Raw genomic sequence first — 25473 nt, forward strand, 5'->3', positions numbered from 1 at the left:
TCAAGGTGGTGAGGCCGTCAGGAAAACTTCAACACATGCCAGAACATACCAGGAAACTGAAGGAACAGGAACACTATACTGTAGCACTCACACAAGAGACATACACAGGACAAACACACTGTAGTTACACAATTCCCACAATACACACAGAAACACACCCTGAATGAATCCTGGAGAAAAACCCTATCCCAGCTGCATGGAATCATGGTGGTGACAACGATTAGCCTGAGAGCTCAAAAATAGCCAGCAAGGTCAATGAGGTCAGAACATTTCTCACACAGAAACCGAGGAGGACCTTTCTCCCGCTTTCCTCTGGGCCAAAGTTAAAAAGTATTGTTCTTGGATAAGGACTCTTATGGGGGAAGTGAACACCTCCATTGAGATCGGTCGATGGAGGGGGATACACACACACTCACCGTCTTCTTTCCGCAAGAAACATTTCCAGAGGCAGAAGCAGAGACTTATGACCAGCAGAGCAGCTACAGTGGTCACCGAGATCAGGATGGTCAAAGCTGTCCCAACTAGACAGGGAGAGGGAGGGAGAAAGAACAGCGATAGAAACTGATGAGATAGAGGATATCGAGAGACAGAGGATCAAGAGACAGATTCAGTGAGCGAGCGAGAGAGAGAGAGGATTGAGAGAGGAAAAAAAATCTGCCCACAAATCAAACTTCATAAAAGTATCAAGAATGTTAATTGGTTTAAACAGCTTCAGATGAACAGTTTTCATTTCATTATGTACAGTCACCTCACATAATTATTGGTACAATTGATAAAGATGGAGCAAAAAGTACAAAAATAAACAAAACAAATACTGAGCTACAGTATATTGTATGCAACAACAAAATTATGTATTAATGTAAAGTAATATAATTTCCCAATCACTTTGAGAAATACATTTTGTTGAACAAGTAATACAACTAATCTCAAACAGATGGGTGCTGATAATTGACACCTCTAAATATTCGTATTAAAAAAAATCGAATCAGCAACAACATACTACTTTAAATTAATCTCAGTTTAAGAAACAGCAGAATTGTGGCCTTCCATGGCTTCCCGTTTCACTGGGGTATAAACACTTTGTCATCCATTACCATGGGGAAAGGCAAAGAACAAAAAAATTAAGAGACATTTACATTACATTTTACATTTAAGTAATTTCGAAGACGCTCTTATCCAGAGCGACTTACAGGAGCAATTAGGGTTAAGTGCTCTGCTCAAAGGCATATGGACAGATTCTTCACATAGTCGGCTTGGGGATTCTAACCAGCAATCTTTTGATTACTGGCTCAACGCTCTTAACAGCTAGACTTGGCCTTCATAAATCCACATCAACAATGGGTAAACATTTTTTTTTTTATATATAAATAAATATACCACTTACCATTACTAGGGCAATAAGACATTTAAAACCACTGGAACAGTGGTAAACTTGCTGTAAAAGGACGCATATGTACAGTATCTTGTCCTCACACACAGTGAGGAAGATGTTTCAGGAGGCAAAGGAAATCCAAGGGCCACAGATTCAAATAAAATCAAATTGTACTTGTCACATGCGCAGACTACAACAGGTGTAGACCTTACAGTGAAATGCTTACTTACAAGCCCTTAAGCAACAATGCAAGAAAGAAAGAAAATACCAAAAAGAAAAAGTTAGAAAAACAAATAATTAAAGAGCAGCAGTAAATCACAATATACAGGGGGTACCGGTACAGAGTCAATGTGTCATATGTGCGGGGGCACCGGTGGAGAGGTAATTGAAGTAATTATGTACATTGCAGGTAGGGTGCTGCTGGAGGTCATTTTGCAGGGCTCTGGCAGTGCTCCTCCTTGCACAAAGGCGGAGGTAGCGGTCCTGCTGCTGGGTTGTTGCCCTCCTACGGCCTCCTCCACGTCTCCTGATGTACTGGCCTGTCTCCTGGTAGCGCCTCCATGCTCTGGACACTACGCTGACAGACACAGCAAACCTTCTTGCCACAGCTCGCATTGATGTGCCATCCTGGATGAGCTGCACTACCTGAGCCACTTGTGTGGGTTGTAGACTCCGTCTCATGCTACCACTAGAGTGAAAGCACCGCCAGCATTCAAAAGTGACCAAAACATCAGCCAGGAAGCATAGGAACTGAGAAGTGGTCTGTGGTCACCACCTGCAGAACCACTCCTTTATTGGGGGTGTCTTGCTAATTGCCTATAATTTCCACCTTTTGTCTATTCCATTTGCACAACAGCATGTGAAATTTATTGTCAATCAGTGTTGCTTCCTAAGTGGACAGTTTGATTTCACAGAAGTGTGATTGACTTGGAGTTACATTGTGTTGTTTAAGTGTATTTTTTTGAGCAGTAATATATATATATATCTATATAGGTCCTGGATGGCAGGAAGCTTGACCCCGGTGATGTACTGGGCCGTACGCACTACCCTCTGTAGTGCCTTGCGGTCGGAGGCCGAGCAGTTGCCATACCAGGCAGGGATGCAACCAGTCAAGATGCTCTCGATGGTGCAGCTGTAAAACCTTTTGAGGATCTGAGGACCCATGTCAAATCTTTTCAGTCTTTAGGAAGAATACGTTTTGTCGTGCCCTCTTCACGACTGTCTTGGTGTGCTTGGACCATGTTAGTTTGTTGGTGATGGACGCCAAGGACGCCAAATCCCCTTCGATGAGAATGGGGGTGTGCTCAGTCCTCCTTTTCCTGTAGTCCACAATCATCTCCTTATTGTTGATCACATTGAGTGAGAGGTTGTGGTCCTTGCACCACACAGTCAGGTCTCTGACCTCCTCCCTATAGGCTGTCTCGTCATTGCCGGTGATCAGGCCTACCACTGTTGTGTCATCGGCAAACTTGATGGTGTTGGAGTCATGCCTGGCCGTACAGTCATGAACAGGGAGTACAGAAGGGGACTGAGCATGCACCCGAGGGGCCCCCGTGTTGAGGATCAGCGTGGCGGATTTGTTGTTACCTAGCCTTACCACGGCGGCCCGTCAGGATGTCTAGGATCCAGTTGCAGAGGGAGGTGTTTAGTCCCAGGTTCCTTAGCTTAGTGATGAGCTTTGAGTGCACTATGGTGTTGAAAGCTGAGCTGTAGTCAATGAATAGCATTCTCACATAGGTGTTCCTTTTGTCCAGGTGGGAAAGGGCAGTGTGGAGTGCAATAGAGATGGCATCATCTGTGGATCTGTTGGTGCGGTATGCAAATTGGAGTGGGTCTAGCGTTTCTGGGATAATGGTGTTGATGTGAGCCATAGACCTGCCTTTCAAAGCATTTCATGGCTACAAACGTGAGTGCTACGGGTTGGTAGTCATTTAGGCAGGTTACCTTAGTGTTCTTGGGCACAGGGACTATGGTGGTCTGCTTGAAACATGTTGGTATTACACACAGACAGAGGTTGAAAATGTCAGTGAAGACACTTGCCAGTTGGTCAGCACATGCTCGGAGTACACGTCCTGGTAATCCATCTGGCCCTGCGGCCTTGTGAATGTTGACCTGTTGAAAGGTTTTACTCACATCGGCTGCGGAGAGCGTGATCACACAGTCGTCCTGAACAGCTGTTGCTCTCATGCATGTTTCAGTGTTTCTTGCCTCGAAGCGAGCATAGAAGTTATTTAGCTCGCCTGGTAGGCTCGTGTCACTGGGCAGCTCTCAGCTGTGCTTCCCTTTGTTGTCTGTAATAATTTGCAAGCCCTGCCACATCCGACGAGTGTCGGAGCCGGTGTAGTACGAGTCGATCTTAGTCCTGTATTGAAGTTTTGCCTTTTTGATGGTTCGTCGGAGGGCATAAGCAGGATTTCTTATAGGCTTCCGGGTTAGAGTCCCGCTCCCTGAAAGCGGCAGCTCTGTGCCAATGTTGCCTGTAATCCATGGCTTCTGGTTGGGGTATGTATTTACAGTCACTGTGGGGACGACGTGCTCGATGCACTTATTGATAAAGCCAGTGACTGATGTGGTGTTCTCCTCAATGCCATCGGAAGAATCCCGGAACATATTCCAGTCTGTGCTAGCAAAACAGTCCTGTAGTTTAGCATCTGCTTCATAGACCAAGTCACTGGTGCTTCCTCCTTTATTTTTTGATTGTAAACAGGAATCAGGAGGATAGAATTGTGGTCAGATTTGCCAAATGGAGGGCGAGGGAGAGCTTTGAGAATTACAGAACTTTGTCGCATCTTGGGGTCTCCAAATCTACAATTAGACGCAACCTGCACGCTAATAGGCTTTCTGGAAGGGTTGTCAGAAAAAAAGGCTTAATTGGGAGCAACCAAGAATGTAAACGCTTTGAGTTTGCTAAACGGCACTGGCACTAGGATGGGAACCGGGTGCTATGGTCAGATTAGTCGAAAATAGGTCACATACACCAGCAGTGGGTTTGGCATCGAAAAGGATGCCTGTGCAGGAAATAACCTAATATCTACAATAAAATATGGTGATGATTTTTGATCTTATTGGGCTGCAAGACAATGACCCCAACCAAGCACAAGTCAAAATCCCCAAAGAAATGTAATTTCACCACAAAATCTAAATTTCGCAGTGGCCATATCAGTTTCCAGACTTCAATCCCATTGAAAACCTGGGGTTTGAATTGAAGAGGGCAGTCCACAAGCGCAGACCAAAGGATTTAAAGGGTTTGTAAAGATTTTGTATGGAGTAACGGTCTAAGATCCCTCCCAATGTGTTCTCCAATCTCATAAAACATTATAGAAAAAGTCTGTGTCGTTGTCCTCACAAGGGAAGTTGCATAAAGTACTGAAACAGGGGTGCGAATCATTTTGACCCTTATCTTTTTGAGAAAAAAAATTGTTGTTAAACGAAATAGCAATATAGCTCAGTATTTGTATTATTTACTTCATAGTCTTTTTTGCTCATCTTTATCAAGGGAGACAATCATTTTGGAGGTGACCCTTTGGGCGTGTAAACTAAACCTGCTTGGCAATGACTTCAACAAAAACAGATCTAAACTCTTACACACTGTTTACGATAAGTCATTAATGTTTGCCAGACAATGTTCATCCATCCCTCAGGGATCAGTATTCTTGGCTTTGGTTTGGTCAGGCTACTTTTTCCCAAAGCAGCTAACTTAAAAACAAGTGTAAGCTCGAAGCCAATAAAAATTGAGATATTTGCATCCTCCCAATGTGTGTGTGTGTGTGTGTGTGTGTGTGTGTCTCACTCACTCTTGGTGTTCATAGAAACAGCGATGGGTGACTCCAGACCCTTATGGTGGACCAGACATTTGACGGACACATCCTTCAGCAGCCCTGATTGGACGTTGAGGGTGCTGATGACCAGGGTGGTCCCATCCCCCTGCTGGAGCTGTGATGTCACAGGGGGTCCCATAGTTCGGTTGTCCCTCTCCACGTTCCACACTATCTCCGCCGGGGGCCGGGACACAGCTGTACAGTTGGCCTCAATAACCCCTGGAGACGTGCTCTTGTAGCTCACCTGGGGCTTAGGCAGTACTGGGGAAGACACAGATACAACCAAAAATCAATATTGGGTTTACTGAATTAGCGTTCTTCAGTTGGGTGACCTACTTTAACTATGACTAGGTCCTGGATAGAGACTCTTTTTGATTACCTGGAACACAAAAGAAAATCTAAAAGCTTCAGTTGGGTTACACCAAGTTAACAACTGACGTGTCTAGTTTTGTGATTCTGATGTCAATAACAGAGTATAGTTAAGAAAGATAAACAGAGGATATCCAAACTTATTTGGGCAGAGAATCAATGTCACAGATGATATCAATGTGTGAATACATTAAGCTTGTGAATACAGTGCATTCGTAAAGTATTTAGATCTTGACTTTTTCCAAATTCTGTTACGTTACAGCCTCATTCTAAAATGTATTAAATAGTTTCCCCCCTTCAATCTACACACAATACCCCATAATGACAAAGCAAAAACAGGTTTAGACATTTTTGAAAATTATCAAAAATAAATGGAAATATCACATTTACATAAGTATTCAGACCCTTTAGTCAGTACTTTGTTGAAGCACCTTTGGCAGCGATTACAGCCTTGAGTCTTCTTGGGAATGACGCTACAAGCTTGGCACACCTGCATTTGGAGAGTTTCTCACATTCTCCTCTGCAATTTGGAAGGTGAACCTTCGCTCCAGGCTGAGGTCTTGAGCGCTTTCATCAAGGATCTCTCTGGACTTTGCTTTCCCTCGATCCTATCTAGACTCCCAGCGCAACGTAAGCTGAACGAGAGACCTCGGTTAATTGATTTCCATTCCCATTTGAGATCGGATCCGTAGGTACCTGCATCTTCGTCCTTTGTTCTGTCTCCCTTTCCTGTAGCTTGTACCTCGGGTTCAGTTCCTCAGAGCTCCCACCCTCATCAGACCGTGAGGCTGCCTGAGAGACTGGCCCATTCAACATCACCAGCAACTCTATGGTGAGAAACATCTCAGTTCCCAATGCAAAAACCCTGTGCTACTCAGGAGCACGAGTACAGTCCGTCTGTTCTACGACAGATGCTGGGAGCGGACGCTGTCATAGTCCATGTGGGGTCAAACAACATCAGGAGGGCTAGCTTGGAACATCTGAAAATGTATTTTAAAAGAACTGATTTTTGCATTAAAAAACTTTTTTTTTTTTTAAACGGCCAATAATTTCAGGTCCAGTACCATCATTGAGCCGCTGGTGTGAAAGATTCAGCAGGCTACTGGCATTATACATCTGTCAAAAATATTACTGTAGCTCTGCTGGAATCACTTTTAAAGATAACTGACACCTTCTGGAAACAGAAGATACTCTACAGCAGGTATTCCCAAACTTGGGAACGAGCAATGCCGTCGGGGGTATGCCAAATAAAAATGTGATTGATAAAAAAATATATATAATCCTCACACCTTCAAACAGTACATTTATATTTTCCAATGTGGCGATACATTTGGGTGAGTTTCCCCCCCCCCCTCGCCTGAGTAGCCTCGTTTCACTGCCCAAAATGAAAATTAAACCATCTAGTGTTCAGCGAAATAACATAATGTCAAATAATTAACATCCAATCACGTGAACCATTACTCTCTCGCGGGAAACCTTCACTCTTGTGCAGACATTTAGAAACGAAACATGACAATTTGAAAAATAGTCCACGGGAGTATTTTGAGCGAGAATAAAGACGACTTTCGAGTAGTAAGACATGCACATAAAAGCAACAGATACCATTAATAAGAAGGGGCTAGAAGCGTCTTATATGGTGAGCTACCGAGTGGCTAAGACAGGAAAGCCCCATACTATTGTGGAGGACTTAATTATTCCTGCTGCTGCGGAAATGGCTGGGACAATGCTGGGGGAAAAGGCCCCAAAAAACTATAGAGACAATGTCTTAATCAAACAACACCTTCACGATGCATCAGTGACATGGCAGGAGATGTTCTGAAACAATTACTGATTCGCATACAAGCCAGTGAATTACATGCGTTACAGCTGGATGAGACAGACGTGGCGGGCCTGGCACAGCTCCTGGTATATGTCCGTTATGTTTATGGGGGGTCAATTAAAGAAGACATCCTCTTCTGCAAACCACTGGAAACCAGGACAACAGGAGAGGATATTTTTAAAGTACTGGACAGCTTTGTGACATCGAATGGACTTTGGTGGTCAAGATGTGTTGGTATCTGTACAGATGACGCAAAAGCCATGAGAGAGACATAGTGGAGTGGTAACGCGCATGCAACAGTTGCTCCCGACGCCACTTGGGTACACTGCAGCATCCACCGAGAGGCTCTTACTGCCAAGGGAATGCCTGACAGCTTGAAAAACACTTTGGACACTACAGTGAAAATGGTTAACTTTGTTAAAGCAAGGCCCCTGAACTCTCATGTATTTTTTGCATTATGCACTGATATGGGCAGCGACCATGTAAACGTTTACAACATACTGGTTATCAAGGGGCAAGGTATTGACACGTTTTGTTTTTTTCTTGCATGATGACGAGTTTCTCACACAACTGGCCTATCTGGATGATTTTCTCGCCTGAATGATCTGAATCTGGGATTACAGGGACTCTCCGCAACTATATTCAATGTGCGGGACAAAATTGAGGCTATGATTAAGAAGTTGGAGCTCTTCTCTGTCTGCATTAACAAGGACAACACACAGGTCTTTCCATCATTGCATGATTGTTTTGTGTGCAAATGAACTCAAGCTTACGGACAATGTCAAATGTGATATAGCCAAACACCTGAGTGAGCTGGGTGCGCAATTACTTTCCCGAAACTGACGACACAAACAACTGGATTCGTTATCCCTTTCATGCTCTGCCTCCAGTCCACTTACTGATATCTGAACAAGAGAGCCTCATCGAAATTGCAACAAGCTGTTCTGTGAAAATTGAATTCAAATCAGAAGCCACTGCCAGATTTCTGGATAGGGCTGCGCTGAGTTTCTTGCCTTGGCAAATCGTGCTGTTAAGACACAGATGCCCTTTGCAACCACGTACCTACATGAGAGTGGATTCTCTGCCCTCACTAGCATGAAAATGAAATACAGGCACAGACTGTGTGTGGAAAATGATTTAAGACCGACTCTCTCCAATAAAACCCAACATGGCAGAGTTATTTGCATCCTTTCAAGCACACCCTTCTCATTAACCTGTGGTGAGTTATTCACAAAATAACAAAATTATTGATTATTATCTGTGCTCTGGTCCTATAAGAGTTCTTTGTCACTTCCCACGAGCCGGGTTGTGACAAACTCACACGCATTCTTATGTTGAATACATATATCGTATAGTGTGTGTGTGGCAGGCTTACAATGATGGCAAAAAACAACATTTGAGAGTGCGCTGACCCTGGTGCTAGAGGGGGTACGCAGGCTGGAGGTTGAATGTTTGAAGGGGTACGGGACTATAACAAGTTTGGGAACCACTGCTCTACAGGAATGACAGAGTCCATCCAAATCATCTTGGCTCCTGGACTCTAAATGCATTTCAAGGCTGCGTTGAAACAATGGCTTATCAATGACCAAGACCAGCTCTGTTAATCCCTACCATTGTGTCGTCAAAATGCTGCAACAAATGTACATTATCCTAGGGGCATTGGCAGACACAATGTAAGTAACTTAATGCATGTCCCCCTAATTTCCCTGAATACCTCAGTGCAAGATGGCGCCGACAGAGATGGTCACCTCACTTTAGGTTCTTAGAAAACTATGTAGTTATTTGTTTTTTTATGTATTATTTCTTACATTGTTAACCTAGAAATTATCAAGTGTTATTACATACAGCCGAGAAGAACTATTGGATATAAAAGCGATGTCAACTTACCATCATTACGACCAGGGATATGTCTTTCCCGAAGCGGATCCTTTATTCCAACCTCCACTCTGGAAATGCGATCTTATCCCAGAGGCCGAGCCAAAACAATGCGGTCGCCGCAGAAGAGGCAGATGGAGCGGCCTACTGGTCAGACTCAGAAGGCGAGGACACCATCCACCACTTCCGAGCATATTACTCGCCAATGTAAAATCTCTAGATAACAACGTGGACGAGTTGCACGAGTTGCCTTCCAGAGAGACAGAGATTGAACCTCAATCCCGGATCCGGGATCACCCCCCACCCCCCCCACACTGATTAGCATAGCTAGCATAGCGTCACAATTAAATAGTAGCATCTAAATATCATTAAATCACAAGTCCAAGACACCAGATGAAAGATACAGATCTTGTGAATAACCCCATCATTTCTGTTTTTTAAAATGTTTTACAGGGAAGACACAATATGTAAATCTATTAGCTAACCACGTTAGCAAAATACACCATTTTTCCTTTGTCCACCATTTTCTCTCTCCACCAGTAGCTATCACCAATTCGGCTAAACTAAGATATTGATAGCCACTAACCAAGAAAAAACCTCCTCAGATGACAGTCTGATAACATATTTATGGTATAGGATAGGTTTTGTTAGAAAAATGTGCATATTTCAGGTAGAAATCACAGTTTACAATTGCACCCACAGTCACAACTGGACTAGAATTACTAGAGAGAGCAACGTGTATGACCAATTTACTCATCATAAAACATTTCATAAAAATAGACAAAGCATAGCAATGGAAAGACACAGATCTTGTGATTTCAGACAATATTTCAGATTTTCTAAGCGTTTTACAGCGAAAACACAATAAATCGATAAGTTAGCATACCACATTTGCAAACAATACCAGAGCATCAATTCAAGCCAGAGAGCGATAACGTAATCATCGCCAAAAGATATTAATTTTTTCACTAACCTTCTCAGAATTCTTCCGTTGACACTCCTGTAACATCATATTACAACATACATATATTGTTTGTTCGAAAATGTGCATATTTAGCCATAAAAAACCGTGGTTATACAATGAAGATGGTAGCAAAACCAGCATGGAAAAGTCGGTCGCCATCTTTCAGAGTGATCTAGTTTAATCAATAGCTAATCATATACTTGACTAAAAAATACAGGGTTGACAGGAATCGAAAGACAAATTAGTTCTTAATGCAATCGCTGATTTACATTTCTAAAATTATCCTTACTGTGCAATACAGGGTTCGCCAAGCGAAGGGATAGAAAACAAGATGGCGAAATATGCGTTTAAAATATTTCGACAGAACAACGATTTATCATATTAAATATTACTTACTATGAGGTGATTTTCCATCAGATTCTTGGGCAATGTATTCTTTCTTGGGTCTAATCTTCTTTTGGTCGAAAGATGTCCTTTGTCCGTCGAAATGCCCGCTAACGTTCGACCGGGACCCCGAAACGTGCCCGGTGCTTCACATAGAAATGCATCAAAATCGCACTAAACGGATATAAATTGCTATAAAACGGTTTAAATTAACTACCTTATGATGTTTCTAACTCCTATATCGAATTAAATTACAGACGGATACATTTCACGTTGATAACCGAGCCTCTGAAAATGGCATCCGGAGGTCCCTTCCTGCGTAAGGGCGAGCGTCGAAAGGGGGGCTACTCTCACTCCTTGGTCTTTTATAACCTCTGAGAGCTACCTAGAAGGCCCATTCCACTTCTCATTGGTTACTGACATCCAGGGGAAGGCGGGTGCAGTTCGTGTCGTTCCATAGGATACACAGAGACCTTAAAAACTGATCTGAAACCAGAGCTTCGCTCTCAGACCTTTCACTGTCTGTCATGGATTTCGCTGTAGAAAGAGTTCTGGGTCACCCACAGACATAATTCCAACGTTGTATGAAACTAGAAAGTGTTTTCTATCCAATAGAATTAATAATATGCATATTGTACGAGCAAGAATTGAGTACTAGGCAGTTTAATTTGGAGACGACAAAATGCTAATTCGGAACAGCACCCCCTGTAGTCGCAAGAAGTTAATGCATGTCCCCCTAATTTCCCTGAATACCTCAGTGCAAGATGGCGCCGACAGAGATGGTCACCTCACTTTAGGTTCTTAGAAAACTATGTAGTTATTTGTTTTTTTATGTATTATTTCTTACATTGTTAACCTAGAAATTATCAAGTGTTATTACATACAGCCGAGAAGAACTATTGGATATAAAAGCGATGTCAACTTACCATCATTACGACCAGGGATATGTCTTTCCCGAAGCGGATCCTTTATTCCAACCTCCACTCTGGAAATGCGATCTTATCCCAGAGGCCGAGCCAAAACAATGCGGTCGCCGCAGAAGAGGCAGATGGAGCGGCCTACTGGTCAGACTCAGAAGGCGAGGACACCATCCACCACTTCCGAGCATATTACTCGCCAATGTAAAATCTCTAGATAACAACGTGGACGAGTTGCACGAGTTGCCTTCCAGAGAGACAGAGATTGTAACGTTCTCTGTTTCACGGAAACATGGCTCACACAGGATATGTTGTCAGAGTCGGTACAGCCACCCGATTTCTTCACGCATCATGCCAACAGAAACAAACATCTCTCTGGTAAGAAGAAGGGCGGGGGTGTCTACCTTATGATTAACAACTCATGGTGTAATCACAACAACATACAGGAACTAAAGTCCTTTTGTTCACCAGACCTAGAATTCCTTACAATCAAATGCCGACCGGCATTATCTAAGATTATAGTCACAGCCGTGTATAACCCCACAAAGCAGATCCCTCGACGGCCCTGAAAGAACTTCACTAGACTATGAAAACCATACATCCTGAGGCTGCATTTATTGTAGTGGGGGATTTTAACAAAGCTAACCTAAGAACCATACTTCCTATATTCTATCAGCATATCAAATGTGCGACAAGAGCTGGTAGCTTTCTGGATCATTGCTACTTAAACTTTTGCGATGCATACAAAGCCCTCCCCCACCCTGCCTTCGGCACATCTGACCATGAGTCTATTTTGTTGCTCCCAGCCTATAGACAGAAACTAAAACAGGAAACACCCATGCACAGGTCAATACAACGCTGGTCTGACCAATCGGATTCCACGCCTCAAGATTGCTTCGATCACGTGGACTTGGATATGTTCCAGATAGCCTCAAACAATAACATTGACGTATACGCTGACTCGGTGAGCGAGTTTATTAGCAAGTGCATCGGAGACGTCGTTCCATCTCTGACCATTAAAACCTTCCCTAACCATAAACCGTGGATTGATGGCAGCATTCGCGCGAACCACCACTTTTAATCATGGCAAGGCGACCGGAAACACAACCAAATACAAAACAGTGCAAATATTCCCTCCGCAAGGCAATTAAACAAGCAAAGTGCCAGTATAGAGACAAAGTAGAGTCACAATTCAACGGCTCAAACACGAGACATATGTGGCAGTCAATCACGGATTACAAAAAGAAAACCAGCCCCGTCGCGGACACAGATGTCTTGCTCCCAGACTAGAGGTCGACTGATTAATCGGAATGGCAAAACACCTTTATTTAACTAGTCAAGTCAGTTAAGAACACATTCTTATTTTCAATGATGGCCTAGGAACAGTGGGTTAACTGCCTGTTCAGGGGCAGAACGACAGAATTTTACCTTGTCAGCTCCGGGATTCAATCTTGCAACCTTACAGTTAACTAGTCCAACGCTGTAACCACCTGCCTCTCATTGCACTCCACGAGGAGCCTGCCTGTTACGCGAATGCAGTAAGAAGCCAAGGTAAGTTGCTAGCTAGCATTAAACTTATCTTATAAAAAACAATCAATCAATCATAAATCACTAGTTAACTACACATGGTTGATGATATTAGTTTATCTAGCGTTAGCCAGCCTGCCAGCTTAGTGGAGTCTGCCACTAGCATAGTCAGTGTAGTCAGCTCAGCTATCCCCATTGAGACTGTCTGTGCCTCGACCTAGGTGGGGCGAAACTAAACATGGCGGTGTTCGCCTTAGCAATCTCACTAGGATAAAGACCTCCTCCATTCCTGCCATTATTGAAAGAGATCGTGATACCTCACATCTCAAAATAGGGCTACTTAATGTTAGATCCCTCACTTCAAAGGCAGTTATAGTCAATGAACTAATCACTGATCATAATATTGATGTGATTGGCCTGACTGAAACATGGCTTAAGCCTGATGAATTTACTGTGTTGAATGAGGCCTCACCTCCTGGTTACACTAGTGACCATATCCCCCGTGCATCCCGCAAAGGTGGAGGTGTTGCTAACATTTACGATAGCAAATTTCAATTTACCACCCCAAAAAATGACGTTTTCATCTTTTGAACTTCTAGTCATGAAATCTATGCAGCCTACAAAATCACTTTTTATAGCTACTGTTTACAGGCCTCCTGGGCCATATACAGCGTTCCTCACTGAGTTCCTATCGGACCTTGTAGTCATAGCAGATAATATTCAAATCTTTGGTGATTTTAATATTCACATGGAAAAGTCCACAGACCCACTCCAAAAGGCTTTCGGAGCCATCATCGACTCAGTGGGTTTTGTCCAACATGTCTCTGGACCTACTCACTGCCACAGTCATACTCTGGACCTAGTTTTGTCCCATGGAATAAATGTTGTAGATCTTAATGTTTTTCCTCATAATCCTGGACTATCAGACCACCATTTTATTATGTTTGCAATCGCAACAAATAATCTGCTCAGACCCCAACCAAGGAGCATCAAAAGTTGTGCTATAAATTCTCAGACAACACAAAGATTCCTTGATGCCCTTCCAGACTCATTCTGCCTACCCAAGGACGTCAGAGGACAAAAATCAATTAACCACCTAACTGAGGAACTCAATTTAACCTTGCGCAATACCCTAGATGCAGTTGCACCCCTAAAAACATTTGCCATAAGAAACTAGCTCCCTGGTATACAGAAAATACCCGAGCTCTGAAGCAAGCTTCCAGAAAATTGGAACGGAAATGGCGCCACACCAAACTGGAAGTCTTCCGACTAGCTTGGAAAGACAGTACCGTGCAGTATCGAAGAGCCCTCACTGCTGCTCGATCATCCTATTCTTCAAACTTAATTGAGGAAAATCCTAGAACAATCCTAAATTTATTTTTGATACTGTCGCAAAGCTAACTAAAAGCAGCATTCCCCAAGTGAGGATGGCTTTCACTTCAGCAGTAATAAATTCATGAACTTCTTTGAGGAAAAGATCATGATCATTAGAAAGCAAATTACGGACTCCTCTTTAAATCTGCGTATTCCTCCTAAGCTCAGCTGTCCTGAGTCTGCACAACTCTGCCAGGACCTAGGATCAAGAGAGACACTTAAGTGTTTTAGTACTATATCTCTTGACACAATGATGAAAATAATCATGGCCTCTAAACCTTCAAGCTGCATACTGGACCCTATTCCAACTAAACTACTTAAAGAGCTGCTTCATGAATTTCATTACATACCAAACTCACTAAAAGTGGCAGTAATAAAGCCTCTCTTGAAAACACCAAACCTTGACCCAGAAAATATAAAAAACTAAAAATCGGCCTATATCGAATCTTCCATTCCTCTCAAATTTTAGAAAAAGCTGTTGCGCAGCAACTCACTGCCTTCCTGAAGAAAAACAATATATACGAAATGCTTCAGTCTGGTTTTAGACCCCATCATAGCACTGAGACTGCACTTGTGAAGGTGGTAAATTACCTTTTAATGGCATCAGACCGAGGCTCTGCATCTGTCCTCGTGCTACTAGACCTTAGTGCTGCCTTTGATACCGTCGATCACCACATTCTTTTGGAGAAATTGGAAACCCAAATTGGTCTACATGGACAAGTAATGGCCTGGTTTAGATCTTATCTGTCGGAAAGATATCAGTTTGTCTCTGTGAATGGTTTGTCCTCTGACAAATCAACTGTACATTTCGGTGTTCCTCAAGGTTCCGTTTTAGGACCACTATTGTTTTCACTATATATTTTACCTCTTGGGGATGTCCTTCGAAAACATATTGTTAACTTTCACTGCTATGCGGATGACACACAGCTGTACATTTCAATGGAACATGGTGAAGCCCCAAAATTGCCCTCGCTACAAGCCTGTGTTTCAGACATAAGGAAGTGGATGGCTGAAAACTTTCTACTTTTAAACTCGGACAAAACAGAGATGCTTGTTCTAGGTCCCAAGAAACAAAGAGATCTTCTGTTAAATCTGACAATTAATCTTGATGGTTGTAAAGTCGTCTCAAATAAAACTGAAGGACCTCGGCGTTACTCTGGACCCTGATCTCTCTTTTGACGAACATATCAAGACTGTTTCAAGGACAGCTTTTTTCCATCTACGTAACATTGCAAAAATCAGAAATTCTGTCCAAAAATGCAGCAGAAAAATTAATCCATGCTTTTGTTGCTTCTAGGTTGGACTACTGCAATGCTCTACTTTTCGGCTACCCGGGATAAAGCACTAAATAAACTTCAGTTAGTGCTAAATACGGCTACTAGAATCCTGACTAGAACCCAAAAAATTGATCGTATTACTCCAGTGCTAGCCTCCCTACACTGGCTTCCTGTTAAGGCAAGGGCTGATTTCAAGGTTTTACTGTTAACCTACAAAGTGTTACATGGGCTTGCTCCTACCTATCTTTCCGAGTTGGTCCTGCCGTACCTACCTACACGTACGCTACGGTCACAAGACGCAGGCCTCCTAATTGTCCCTAGAATTTCTAAGCAAACAGCTGGAGGCAGGGCTTTCTCCTATAGATCTCCATTTTTACGGAATGGTCTACCTACCCATGTGAGAGACGCAGACTCGGTCTCAACCTTTAAGTCTTTACTGAAGACTCATCTCTTCAGTAGGTCCTATGATTGAGTGTAGTCTGGCCCAGGAGTGTGAAGGTGAACGGAAAGGCTCTGGAGCAACGAACCGCCCTTGCTGTCTCTGCCTGGCCGGTTCCCCTCTCTCCACTGAGATTATCTGCCTCTAACCCTATTACAGGGGCTGAGTCACTGGCTTACTGGTGCTCTTCCATGCCGTCCCTTGGAGGGGTGCGTCACTTGAGTGGGTTGAGTCACTGACGTGATCTCCTGTCTGGGTTAACGCCCCCCCTTGGGTTGCGCCGTGGCGGAGATCTTTGTGGGCAATACTCGGCCTTGTCTCAGGATGGTAAGTTGGTGGTTGAAGATATCCCTCTAGTGGTGTGGGGGCTGTGCCTTGGCAAAGTGGGTGGGGTTATATCCTTCCTGTTTGGCCCTGTCCGGGGGTATCATCAGATGGGGCCACAGTGTCTCCTGACCCCTCCTGTCTCAGCCTCCAGTATTTATGCTGCATTAGTTTATGTGTCGGGGGGCTAGGGTCAGTTTGTTATATCTGGAGTACTTCTGTCTTATCCGGTGTCCTGTGTGAATTTAAGTATGCTCTCTCTAATTCTCTCCTTCTCTCTCTTTCTTTCTCTCTCTCGGAGGACCTGAGCCCTAGGACCATGCCTCAGGACGACCTGACATGATGACTCCTTGCTGTCCCCAGTTCACCTGGCCAACTGTTCTGCCTGCGACTATGGAACCCTGACCTGTTCACCGGACGTGCTACCTGTCCCAGACCTGCTGTTTTCAACTCTCTAGAGACCGCAGGAGCAGTAGAGATACACTTAATGGTCGGCTATGAAAAGTCAACTGACATTTACTCCTGAGGTGCTGCACCCTCGACAACTACTGTGATTATTATTATTTGACCATGCTGGTCATTTATAACAGAACATGGCCAAGATGTTCAAATGTTCATAATCTCCACCCGGCACAGCCAGAAGAGGACTGGCCACCCCTCATAGCCTGGTTCCTCTAGGTTTCTTCCTAGGTTTTGGCCTTTCTAGGGAGTTCTTCCTAGCCACCGTGCTTTTAACACCTGCATTGCTTGCTGTTTGGTGTTTTAGGCTGGGCTTCTGTACAGCACTTTGAGATATCAGCTGATGTACGAAGGGCTATATAAATATATTTGATTTGATCTCATGTTAAATACTGTTGAAGTAATATGGCTACAGGTTCATCTACCTCACCTTAAACCAATTGTTGTGGGAAGCTGCTATAGACCACCAAGTTCTAACAGTCAGTTTCTGGATAATATGTGTGAAATGCTTGATAATGTATGTGGTATCAACAGAAAAGTATATTTTCTGGGTGATTTAAATATTGACTGGCTCTCATCAAGCTGCCCACTCAAAAACTTCAAACAGTAACCAGTGCCTGCAACCTGGTTCAGGTTGTCAACCAACCTACCAGGGAATTTACAATCAGCACAGGAATGAAATCATGAACATGCATTGATCACATCTTTACTAATGCTGCCAAAATTTGCTTTAAAGTAGTATCCACATCAATAGGATGCAGTGATCCCAAATAAGTAGCCATATCTATGAAAACCAAAGTTCCAAAGGCTGAGCCTAATATAATGTATAAGATGTCATACAAGAAGTTTTGTAGTGATTCATATGTTGATAATGTGAAAAATATTTGCTGGTCTGTGGTGTGTAATGAGGAGCAACCAGACACAATTATGAAATGTGTTATTCCAGTTACTATTAAGCACGTACCCATTAAGAAAATGACTGTAAAAACTGTTAAATCCCCTTGGATTGATGAGGAATTGAAAAATGTTATGGTTGAGAGGGATGAGGCAAAAGGTATGGCAAATAAGTCTGACAGCCCAACTGATTGGCAAATGTACTGCAAATTAAGAAATCATGTGACTAAACTACATAAAAAGAAAAAGAAACTATACTATGAAGCTATACTATGAAAGTACTATGATACTATAAATTATTTAAAGAATGATAGTAAAAAGCTTTGGAGCACCTTAAAATGACATTTTGGGAAAAAAGGGAAACTCGACTCCATCATTCATTGAATCAGATGGCTCATTCATTACAAAACCCACTGATATTGCTACTTCAATCACTTTCATTGGCAAGATAAGCAAACTTAGGTATGACATGCCTGCAAAAAACACTGACACTACACATCCAAGTACATCTGACAAAATTATGAAAGACAAGAATATTTACTACCGACATGTCTATGTATGCGGATGACTCAACACTATACACGTCAGCTACTACAGCAACTGAAATGACTGCAACACTTAAAGTGCTGCAGTTAGTTTCGGAATGTGTAGCAAGGAATAAGTTAGTCCTAAATATTTCCAAAACTAAAAGCATTGTATTTGGGACAAATCATTCACTAAACCCTAAACCACAACTACATCTCATAATGAATTTTGCAAGTTGAGGTGACTAAACTGCTTGGACTAACCATGGATTGTAAACTGCCATGGTCATAACACATTGATACAACAGTAGCTAAAATGGGGAGAAGTACGTCCATAATTAAGTGCTGCTCTGCCTTCTTTACAATACTATCAACAAGGCAAATCCTACAAGCCCTAGTTTTGTCACACCTAGACTACTGTTCAGTAGTTTGGGCAGATGCCACAAAGAGGGACTTAGGAAAATTGCAGTTGGCTCAGAACAGGACAGCACTGCTGGCCCTTAAAAGTACACGGAAAGTGAACATTAATGACATGCATGTCAATCTCTCATGGCTCAAAGTGGAAGAGAGATTGACTTCATCACTACTTGTTTTTGTAAGAGCTATTGACAAGCTGAATGAACTCTATTCCACATCAGGTAAGTGATGCAAGCAGTAGAATCAGATTTTTTTTTAAACAGGTAAAAATACACCTTATGGAACAAAGGGGATTGTGAGGAGACATGCATACGCATACATTGTGAAATTGTTGTATGGTGGTATTAAACATTTTGTATTGTAGATATGTAGTGGTGTAATAATGTTATATGATGTATTGTTGTATCTTTTGTTTTATATGTAATGTAAGTGCTTTAATGCGTTTGGACCCCAGGAAGAGCAGTAACTAATTGGGATCCCTAATAAATACAAATGCTGCAGAAATGTTTTGGTACGCTTTCCCAGATCTGTGCCTCGACACAATCCTGTCTCGGAGCTCTATGGACAATTCCTTCAACCTCATGGCTTGGTTTTTGCTCTGACAAGCACTGTCAACTGTGGGACCTTATACAGACAGGTGTGTGCCTTTCCAATCAATTGAATTTACCACAGGTGGACTCCAATCAAATTGTAGAAACATCTCAAGGATGATCAATGGAAACAGGATGCACCTGAGCTCAATTTCGAGTCTCATAGCAAAGGCTCTGAATACTTATGGAAACAAAAATCCATTTTAGAATAAGGCTGTAACGTAACAAAATGTGGAAAAAGTGAGGGGGTCTAAATACTTTTAAAATGCATTGTACGTGTGTACTTGAGCTCCATAAGCAACACATCGCCTCTGTTTAAAATGTTGTGTCCTCAGAGCTGTGGAAGGAATATTATTCAATGGAATTGGCCACAGATATTTGGCCCTGACAGCAGCAGTGTCTTCACAGGCATTTCTACACTTAATCATATGAACCAACAACCTGGAGAAGATCTGTGGTAGAGGTGGGGCAAACCCTAGAGGAATTCAAACAACGGAACATTGCACTGTGATATCATACAGTACATTAATGAGCGAGAGAGAGACAGAGAGCAATAGAAGTAGAGACAGCAACAGAGACAGCGATAGAGACAGCGATAGAGACAGCGATAGAAGTAGAGAGAGTGTGAGAGAGAAAGTGAGTTGACAGTGGTGAAGAAAGTGCAAGAAAATTGTTATCTCCGGCATCTCTCACGCTTTTCTGCTGGAATCGTTGGCAGTTCCATTTGAGACAAAAGCCTTGCTGTTTGACTGGGCTGAAAGGGAAAAGACGGAGAGTGAGTGAGCGAAAAAGGGAAAAGGAGAGATAGAAAGGTGAAAGCCGCGAGAGAGGGAGGGTTGATGAGACAGTAGGGATCACTGTCTGCGTGAAACAGTAATACAGTCATGACTTTGGGTGTCACACTTTACACCCCCCTCTCCCTTTAATAGATCCATTCTTCAGTGCTAATGTAAACTCTCTGGCAGTGCTCCCTCAGGCAGACACACCACCAGCCTGGGTTTCTGTTTCACTTAATCACACAAACACCACAACTTCAAACAGACAGAAAACTAATGATAATCAAACACTGATTTGACACGGAAATGAACAATGCGTGTGTGTACTGTATGTGCATGCACGCGTACTTGTGCATGGGTCTCATGCTTTTTACAGTAAATCAGGGAAATAACCCATCTGGATGTAATCCCATCTGAACCTCATCACTGAAGAGTCATTACCAGCAACATCCATTAATTACACAGCCCTACAGACTGTACCTCTCCATCTCAGCCATTCCCATGTCAGGAAAAGCAGTGTGTAGAGACACTCCTTTCTACCTCGATCCCTTCAGAGCTGACTGCAGGTGCAGTACTCCTGACCTGCCCAGTCCCAACCCACATATATAATATACGGCTGTTCAGGGAGCACCTCTGTGCTATAGCATACTGTAGCAGCAGTAATCAAACTAGGAGGAGCTGCATATTGTTGTACTGCCTCTTTCACTGTCACTACTATAGTTTCCATCATTTAAGACTGTGAATGCTGTCAGTGGAGACAGAGGTCAGAGCCCATGAACACACATACATTCACACCCACATCAAATTCTCCCCCCCTCTTCACTAGGTGAAACTATGCAAAAGCAAACAAAAACATTCCACTGCTGTAATCTAATATTTCAGAGTACATTGTCCACCATCAGCCAAACACAATAGCAGCATATCATATTATTCCTCACCTTAGGGTCTGCACTGTATATTACTGTACTCTACGGAGTGAAAGAGCATTCACCAGTCTGGTTCGTTCAGCACAGTCAGGTCTGTATCATTAACTATCATGCTGGGGATTCAAACATCATGCACTACTCAGGCTCACACTCTGAGTTACACCCATACAGCACAGTGTAAAACACAAGCACCTGAAGGTAGGTATGCTGGCATTATAATCTATTGTCATTACTATAGACAGTGAGGAGGATGTTTAATTTAACCCTACCAAAGACAGTGAGGCAGACGGTAGCGCTCTTGGTGCCAGCTGGGTAGGTGTGGTACTCGCAGGTGTAGCAGCCCTCATCCTGGATGATGACCGGTCTGATGGACAGCTGGCTGTGGGAGAGGGAGGGGGTCAGCCTGGCCCTCTCCTGGTAGGGTGGCTCGATCATGGGATCGCTGTATTTGGCATAGGAGGCTACTGCGCTTGAGTCCCGCTGCTTTGCTGTATGTCTCCAAAGCACTTGCTGTACCTTCTCTGGCAGGCCATAGGAGCAAGACAGGGCTGCCGCCTTACCACTCACCGCTGTCTTGTTACCCTCTGTAGTCACACGGGCTGGAGGAGAGAGGAAAGAACATGCTAACACAGGCTGAAAAAGGCAGACACACAGACAGAGAGACAGACAGACGAGTACACACACACGCACTATGGTATGCTATCTGTGCATCTAGCTTTCTGTCTGCAACAGCTGTTTCTGTTTGTCAGTATGAGCATCCCTCAGCCAGTGGTCAGTAACCACACAGGACCCATCAATAACACATGAGTATGCTCCCACAGCTTCTATTTAAAATGCTGATATGGGAACATAAAACAAAACACATGGGGATGGGAGTCTTGACATCTCTATAGTATAGAACAGGGATCATAAACTACACTGAACAAAAATATAAATTCATCATTTAAAGTGTTGATCCTATGTTTCATGAGCTGAAATAAAAGATTAGAAATTTCCCATAAAGCTTACTTCGCTCAAATTTTGTGCACAATTTTTATTTATTTTTTACACCCATGTTAGTGAGCATTTATTATATATGTATAGTCACTTTACCCCTACCTACATGTACAAATGACCTCGACTTACCTGTACACCCGCACATTGACTCTGTACCGGTACCCCCTGTATATAGCCTCATTATTGTTATTTTATTGGTTACTTTTTATTTAGTAAATATTTTCTTAACTTCTCTGGGATATGTGGGACGCTAACGTCCCACTTGGCCAAAAGTCAGTAAAAATGCAGAGCGCCAAATTCAAATAATTACTATAAAAATCTAACTTTCATGAAATCACACATGAAAGACACCAAATTAATGCTACACTTGTTGTGAATCCAGCCAACATGTCTGATTTCAAAAAGGATTTACAGCGAAAGCACACCAAAACGATTATGTTAGGTCAGTACAGAAAAACACAGCCACAGAAAAACACAGCCATTTTTCCAGCCAAAAAGAGGAGTAACAAAAAGCAGAAATTGAGATAAAATTAATCACTAACCTTTGATGATCTTCATCAGATGACACTCATAGGACTTCATGTTACACAATACATGTATGTTTTGTTCGGTAAAGTTCATATTTATGTCCAAAAATCTGAGTTTAGGCGGGACGCTACTGTCTCACTTGGCCAAAAGCCAGAGAAAATGCAGAGCGCCATATTCAAATAAATTACTATAAAAATCAAACTTTCATTAAAATCACACATGAAAGATACTAAATTAAAGCTACACTGGTTGTGAATCCAGCCAACATGTCAGAATTCAAATAGGCTTTTCGGCGAAAGCAAACGATGCCATTATCTGAGGATAGCACCATAGTAAACAGAGAGAGAAGCATATTTCAACACTGCAGGCGCGACACAAAACGCAGAAATAAAAATATAATTCATGCCCAACCTTTGACGAGCTTCTGTTGTTGGCACTCCAATATGTCCCATAAACATCACAAATGGTCCTTTTGTTCGATTAATTCCGTCGATATATATCCAAAATGTCCATTTATTTGGCGCGTTTGATCCAGAAAAACATGAATACAAAATATCTCAAAAGTTACCTGTAAACTTTGCCAAAACATTTCAAACTACTTTTGTAATACAACTTTAGGTATTTAACGTAAATAATCAATAAAATTGAAGACAGGATGATCTGTGTTCAATACAGGATTAAAACAAACTGTAGCTAGCTGGTCATGCGCCTCTAACAAACAGTACACAACAAGTGACCCTGATTCAAAATGGCCGTACTTCTTCATTACACAAAGGAAAAACCCGCAACCAATTTCTAAAGACTGTTGACATCCAGTGGAAGCGGTAGGAACTGCAAGAAGGCCAATGAAAATCCATTGAAAAGAGTGACCTCAAAATATGTTATACTCACAGACATGATTCCGTTTTAACCGTTTTTAGAAACTTCAGAGTGTTTTCTATCCAAATCTACTAACAATATGCATATCTTATCTTCTGGGGATGAGTAGCTGGCAGTTGAATGTGGGTATGCTTTTCATCCAAACGTGAAAATGCTGCCCCCTATCCTAGAGAACTTTTAACTCTATTTCTTGAACTGCATTTTTGGTAAAGGGCTCTTAAGGATTTCACGGTAAAGTCTACACCCGTTTTATTGGGCGCATGTGACAAATAGAATTTGATTTCTCCTTTGTCAAAATAATCCATCTACCTAACAGGTGTGGCATATCAAGATGCTGATTAAACAGCATGATCATTACACAGGTGCACCTTGTGCCGGGGACAATAAAAGGCCACTGTAAAATGTGCAGATTTGTCACACAACAGAATGCCACAGATGTCTCAAGTTTTGAAGGAGCGTGCAATTGGCATGCTGACTGCAGGAATGTCCACCAGAGCCTTTGAATGTTCATTTCTCTACCATAAGCTGCCTCCAATGTCGTTTTAGAGAATTTAGCAGTACATACAACCGGCCTCCCAACCGCAGACCACGTGTAACCAGGCCAGGACCTCCACATCCAGCTTCTACACCTGCGGGATTGTCTGAGACCAGCCACCCAGACAGCTGATGAAACGGCGGGTGTGCAAAACCAAACAATTTCTGCACAAACTGTCTGAGACCGGCTCAGGGAAGCTCATCTGCGTGCTCGTCGACCTCGCAAGGGTCTTTTCCTGACTGCAGTTCGTCGTTGTAACAGACTTCAGTGGGCACGATGGCCACTGGCACGCTGGAGAAAATGTTGCATGTTGGTGTTTTCAGTCTTATGTCCAACAATGAAATAAAATCACCCGCCAGTTTGGGAACCCTGGTAGAGGTTAATCAAAAGAGGAGTGAATAGGGAAAGGCGTGTGATTCGTTTTTCTTATCTCCAGATAGGTAGCATGCACTGAGAGTCCACTGAGAACAATGTAGGGCACCAAACAAAAGGATGTGCAGAAAATAGAGTTTACATTTTAATCAGAAACAATAACAGCCTCCTCTTAAACTTTATCAGAGTGCCCAAGCCGCTGACCAGAACATTCAGTCCTTTCTTTCTGTTCCTCTCAGTTGGCATATTAACTCCTAAGATCACCGATTCAGAAGGAGGGAGGGAAGGAGGGCAGGAAAGAGACACACATGAAAGTGAAAATGATGAAACAATGATTGGCATATGCTCATGTACTCAGGTGTGAGCCTTAGACTACTATCAAAGAGTGACACCGCAATGGCAGAGTCAATCTGAACGGTCTCCTCTACTTACATGTGACGGTGAGGCAGGTGTGTCCCTCCTGCGATCCCGAGGGGTACAGGTCAAAAATGCATGTGTAGCAGCCCTCGTCTCTGAAGCCCACCCTGCGGATGGTGATGGCTGAGGTGTCCTTGGGGGAGGGGGCCAGCTCTACATGCTGCTGGCCGCTCACGCTGTCCTTCTGGCTGGGCTCGTAGGTCAACAGAGTCTTGTTCTGGACATCCAGCCAGCGCACCTGTTTCAGGCTGTCCCCATGCTCCTTGGACACCATGCAGGACAGAGTGAAGGGGAGCTCCACTGGGGCCTCCACGCGCTCAGGAGCCGTTACCTTGCCTGGGACACGGATAGGGGAGGGGTCAACAGGGATCGCAGATCAGTCAAACAACTTGTGGCATGTAAAATGTCTAGCACTGTGTACAACATATTGGTTGGTGGAAACGTGCATTGCTACAATATAAGTGAACTTCCTAATAAAAAGAACAATTTGTCAATATGTCTAGTGCTATGTCCACTCACACTGCAGTCTGACCACCATCAGTAGGGACACACACAGTTGCAGGCATCGCATCAGGGAGGACTCACACATCATAGTCTGCATTGGGCAGAGTAGAGGCATTGGACTGGGGTCAAAGTTCAAAGCTCTCCAAGACCAGGGTAAGTCACTCATTAACTAAAATAGTTCCAAATAACCTCTGTCT

General features: G+C 43.0%; 1 protein-coding gene across 1 annotated transcript; it reads right to left on the reverse strand.

The window, feature by feature from the left end:
- LOC120063903 (OX-2 membrane glycoprotein-like) lies at positions 1 to 25364 on the reverse strand. Its single transcript, XM_039014216.1, has 6 exons — positions 25292 to 25364; positions 24788 to 25108; positions 21315 to 21644; positions 5167 to 5451; positions 417 to 521; positions 1 to 56 (listed from the first exon to the last, which is right to left on the reverse strand). Exons 1-6 carry the CDS (start codon positions 25362 to 25364, stop codon positions 1 to 3), a joined length of 1170 nt encoding a protein of 389 aa, XP_038870144.1.
- Positions 25365 to 25473: the final 109 nt, after the last annotated feature.

The sequence above is a fragment of the Salvelinus namaycush genome, chromosome 19, assembly GCF_016432855.1.
Source record: "Salvelinus namaycush isolate Seneca chromosome 19, SaNama_1.0, whole genome shotgun sequence".
NCBI classification, from domain to species: Eukaryota; Metazoa; Chordata; class Actinopteri; order Salmoniformes; family Salmonidae; genus Salvelinus; species Salvelinus namaycush.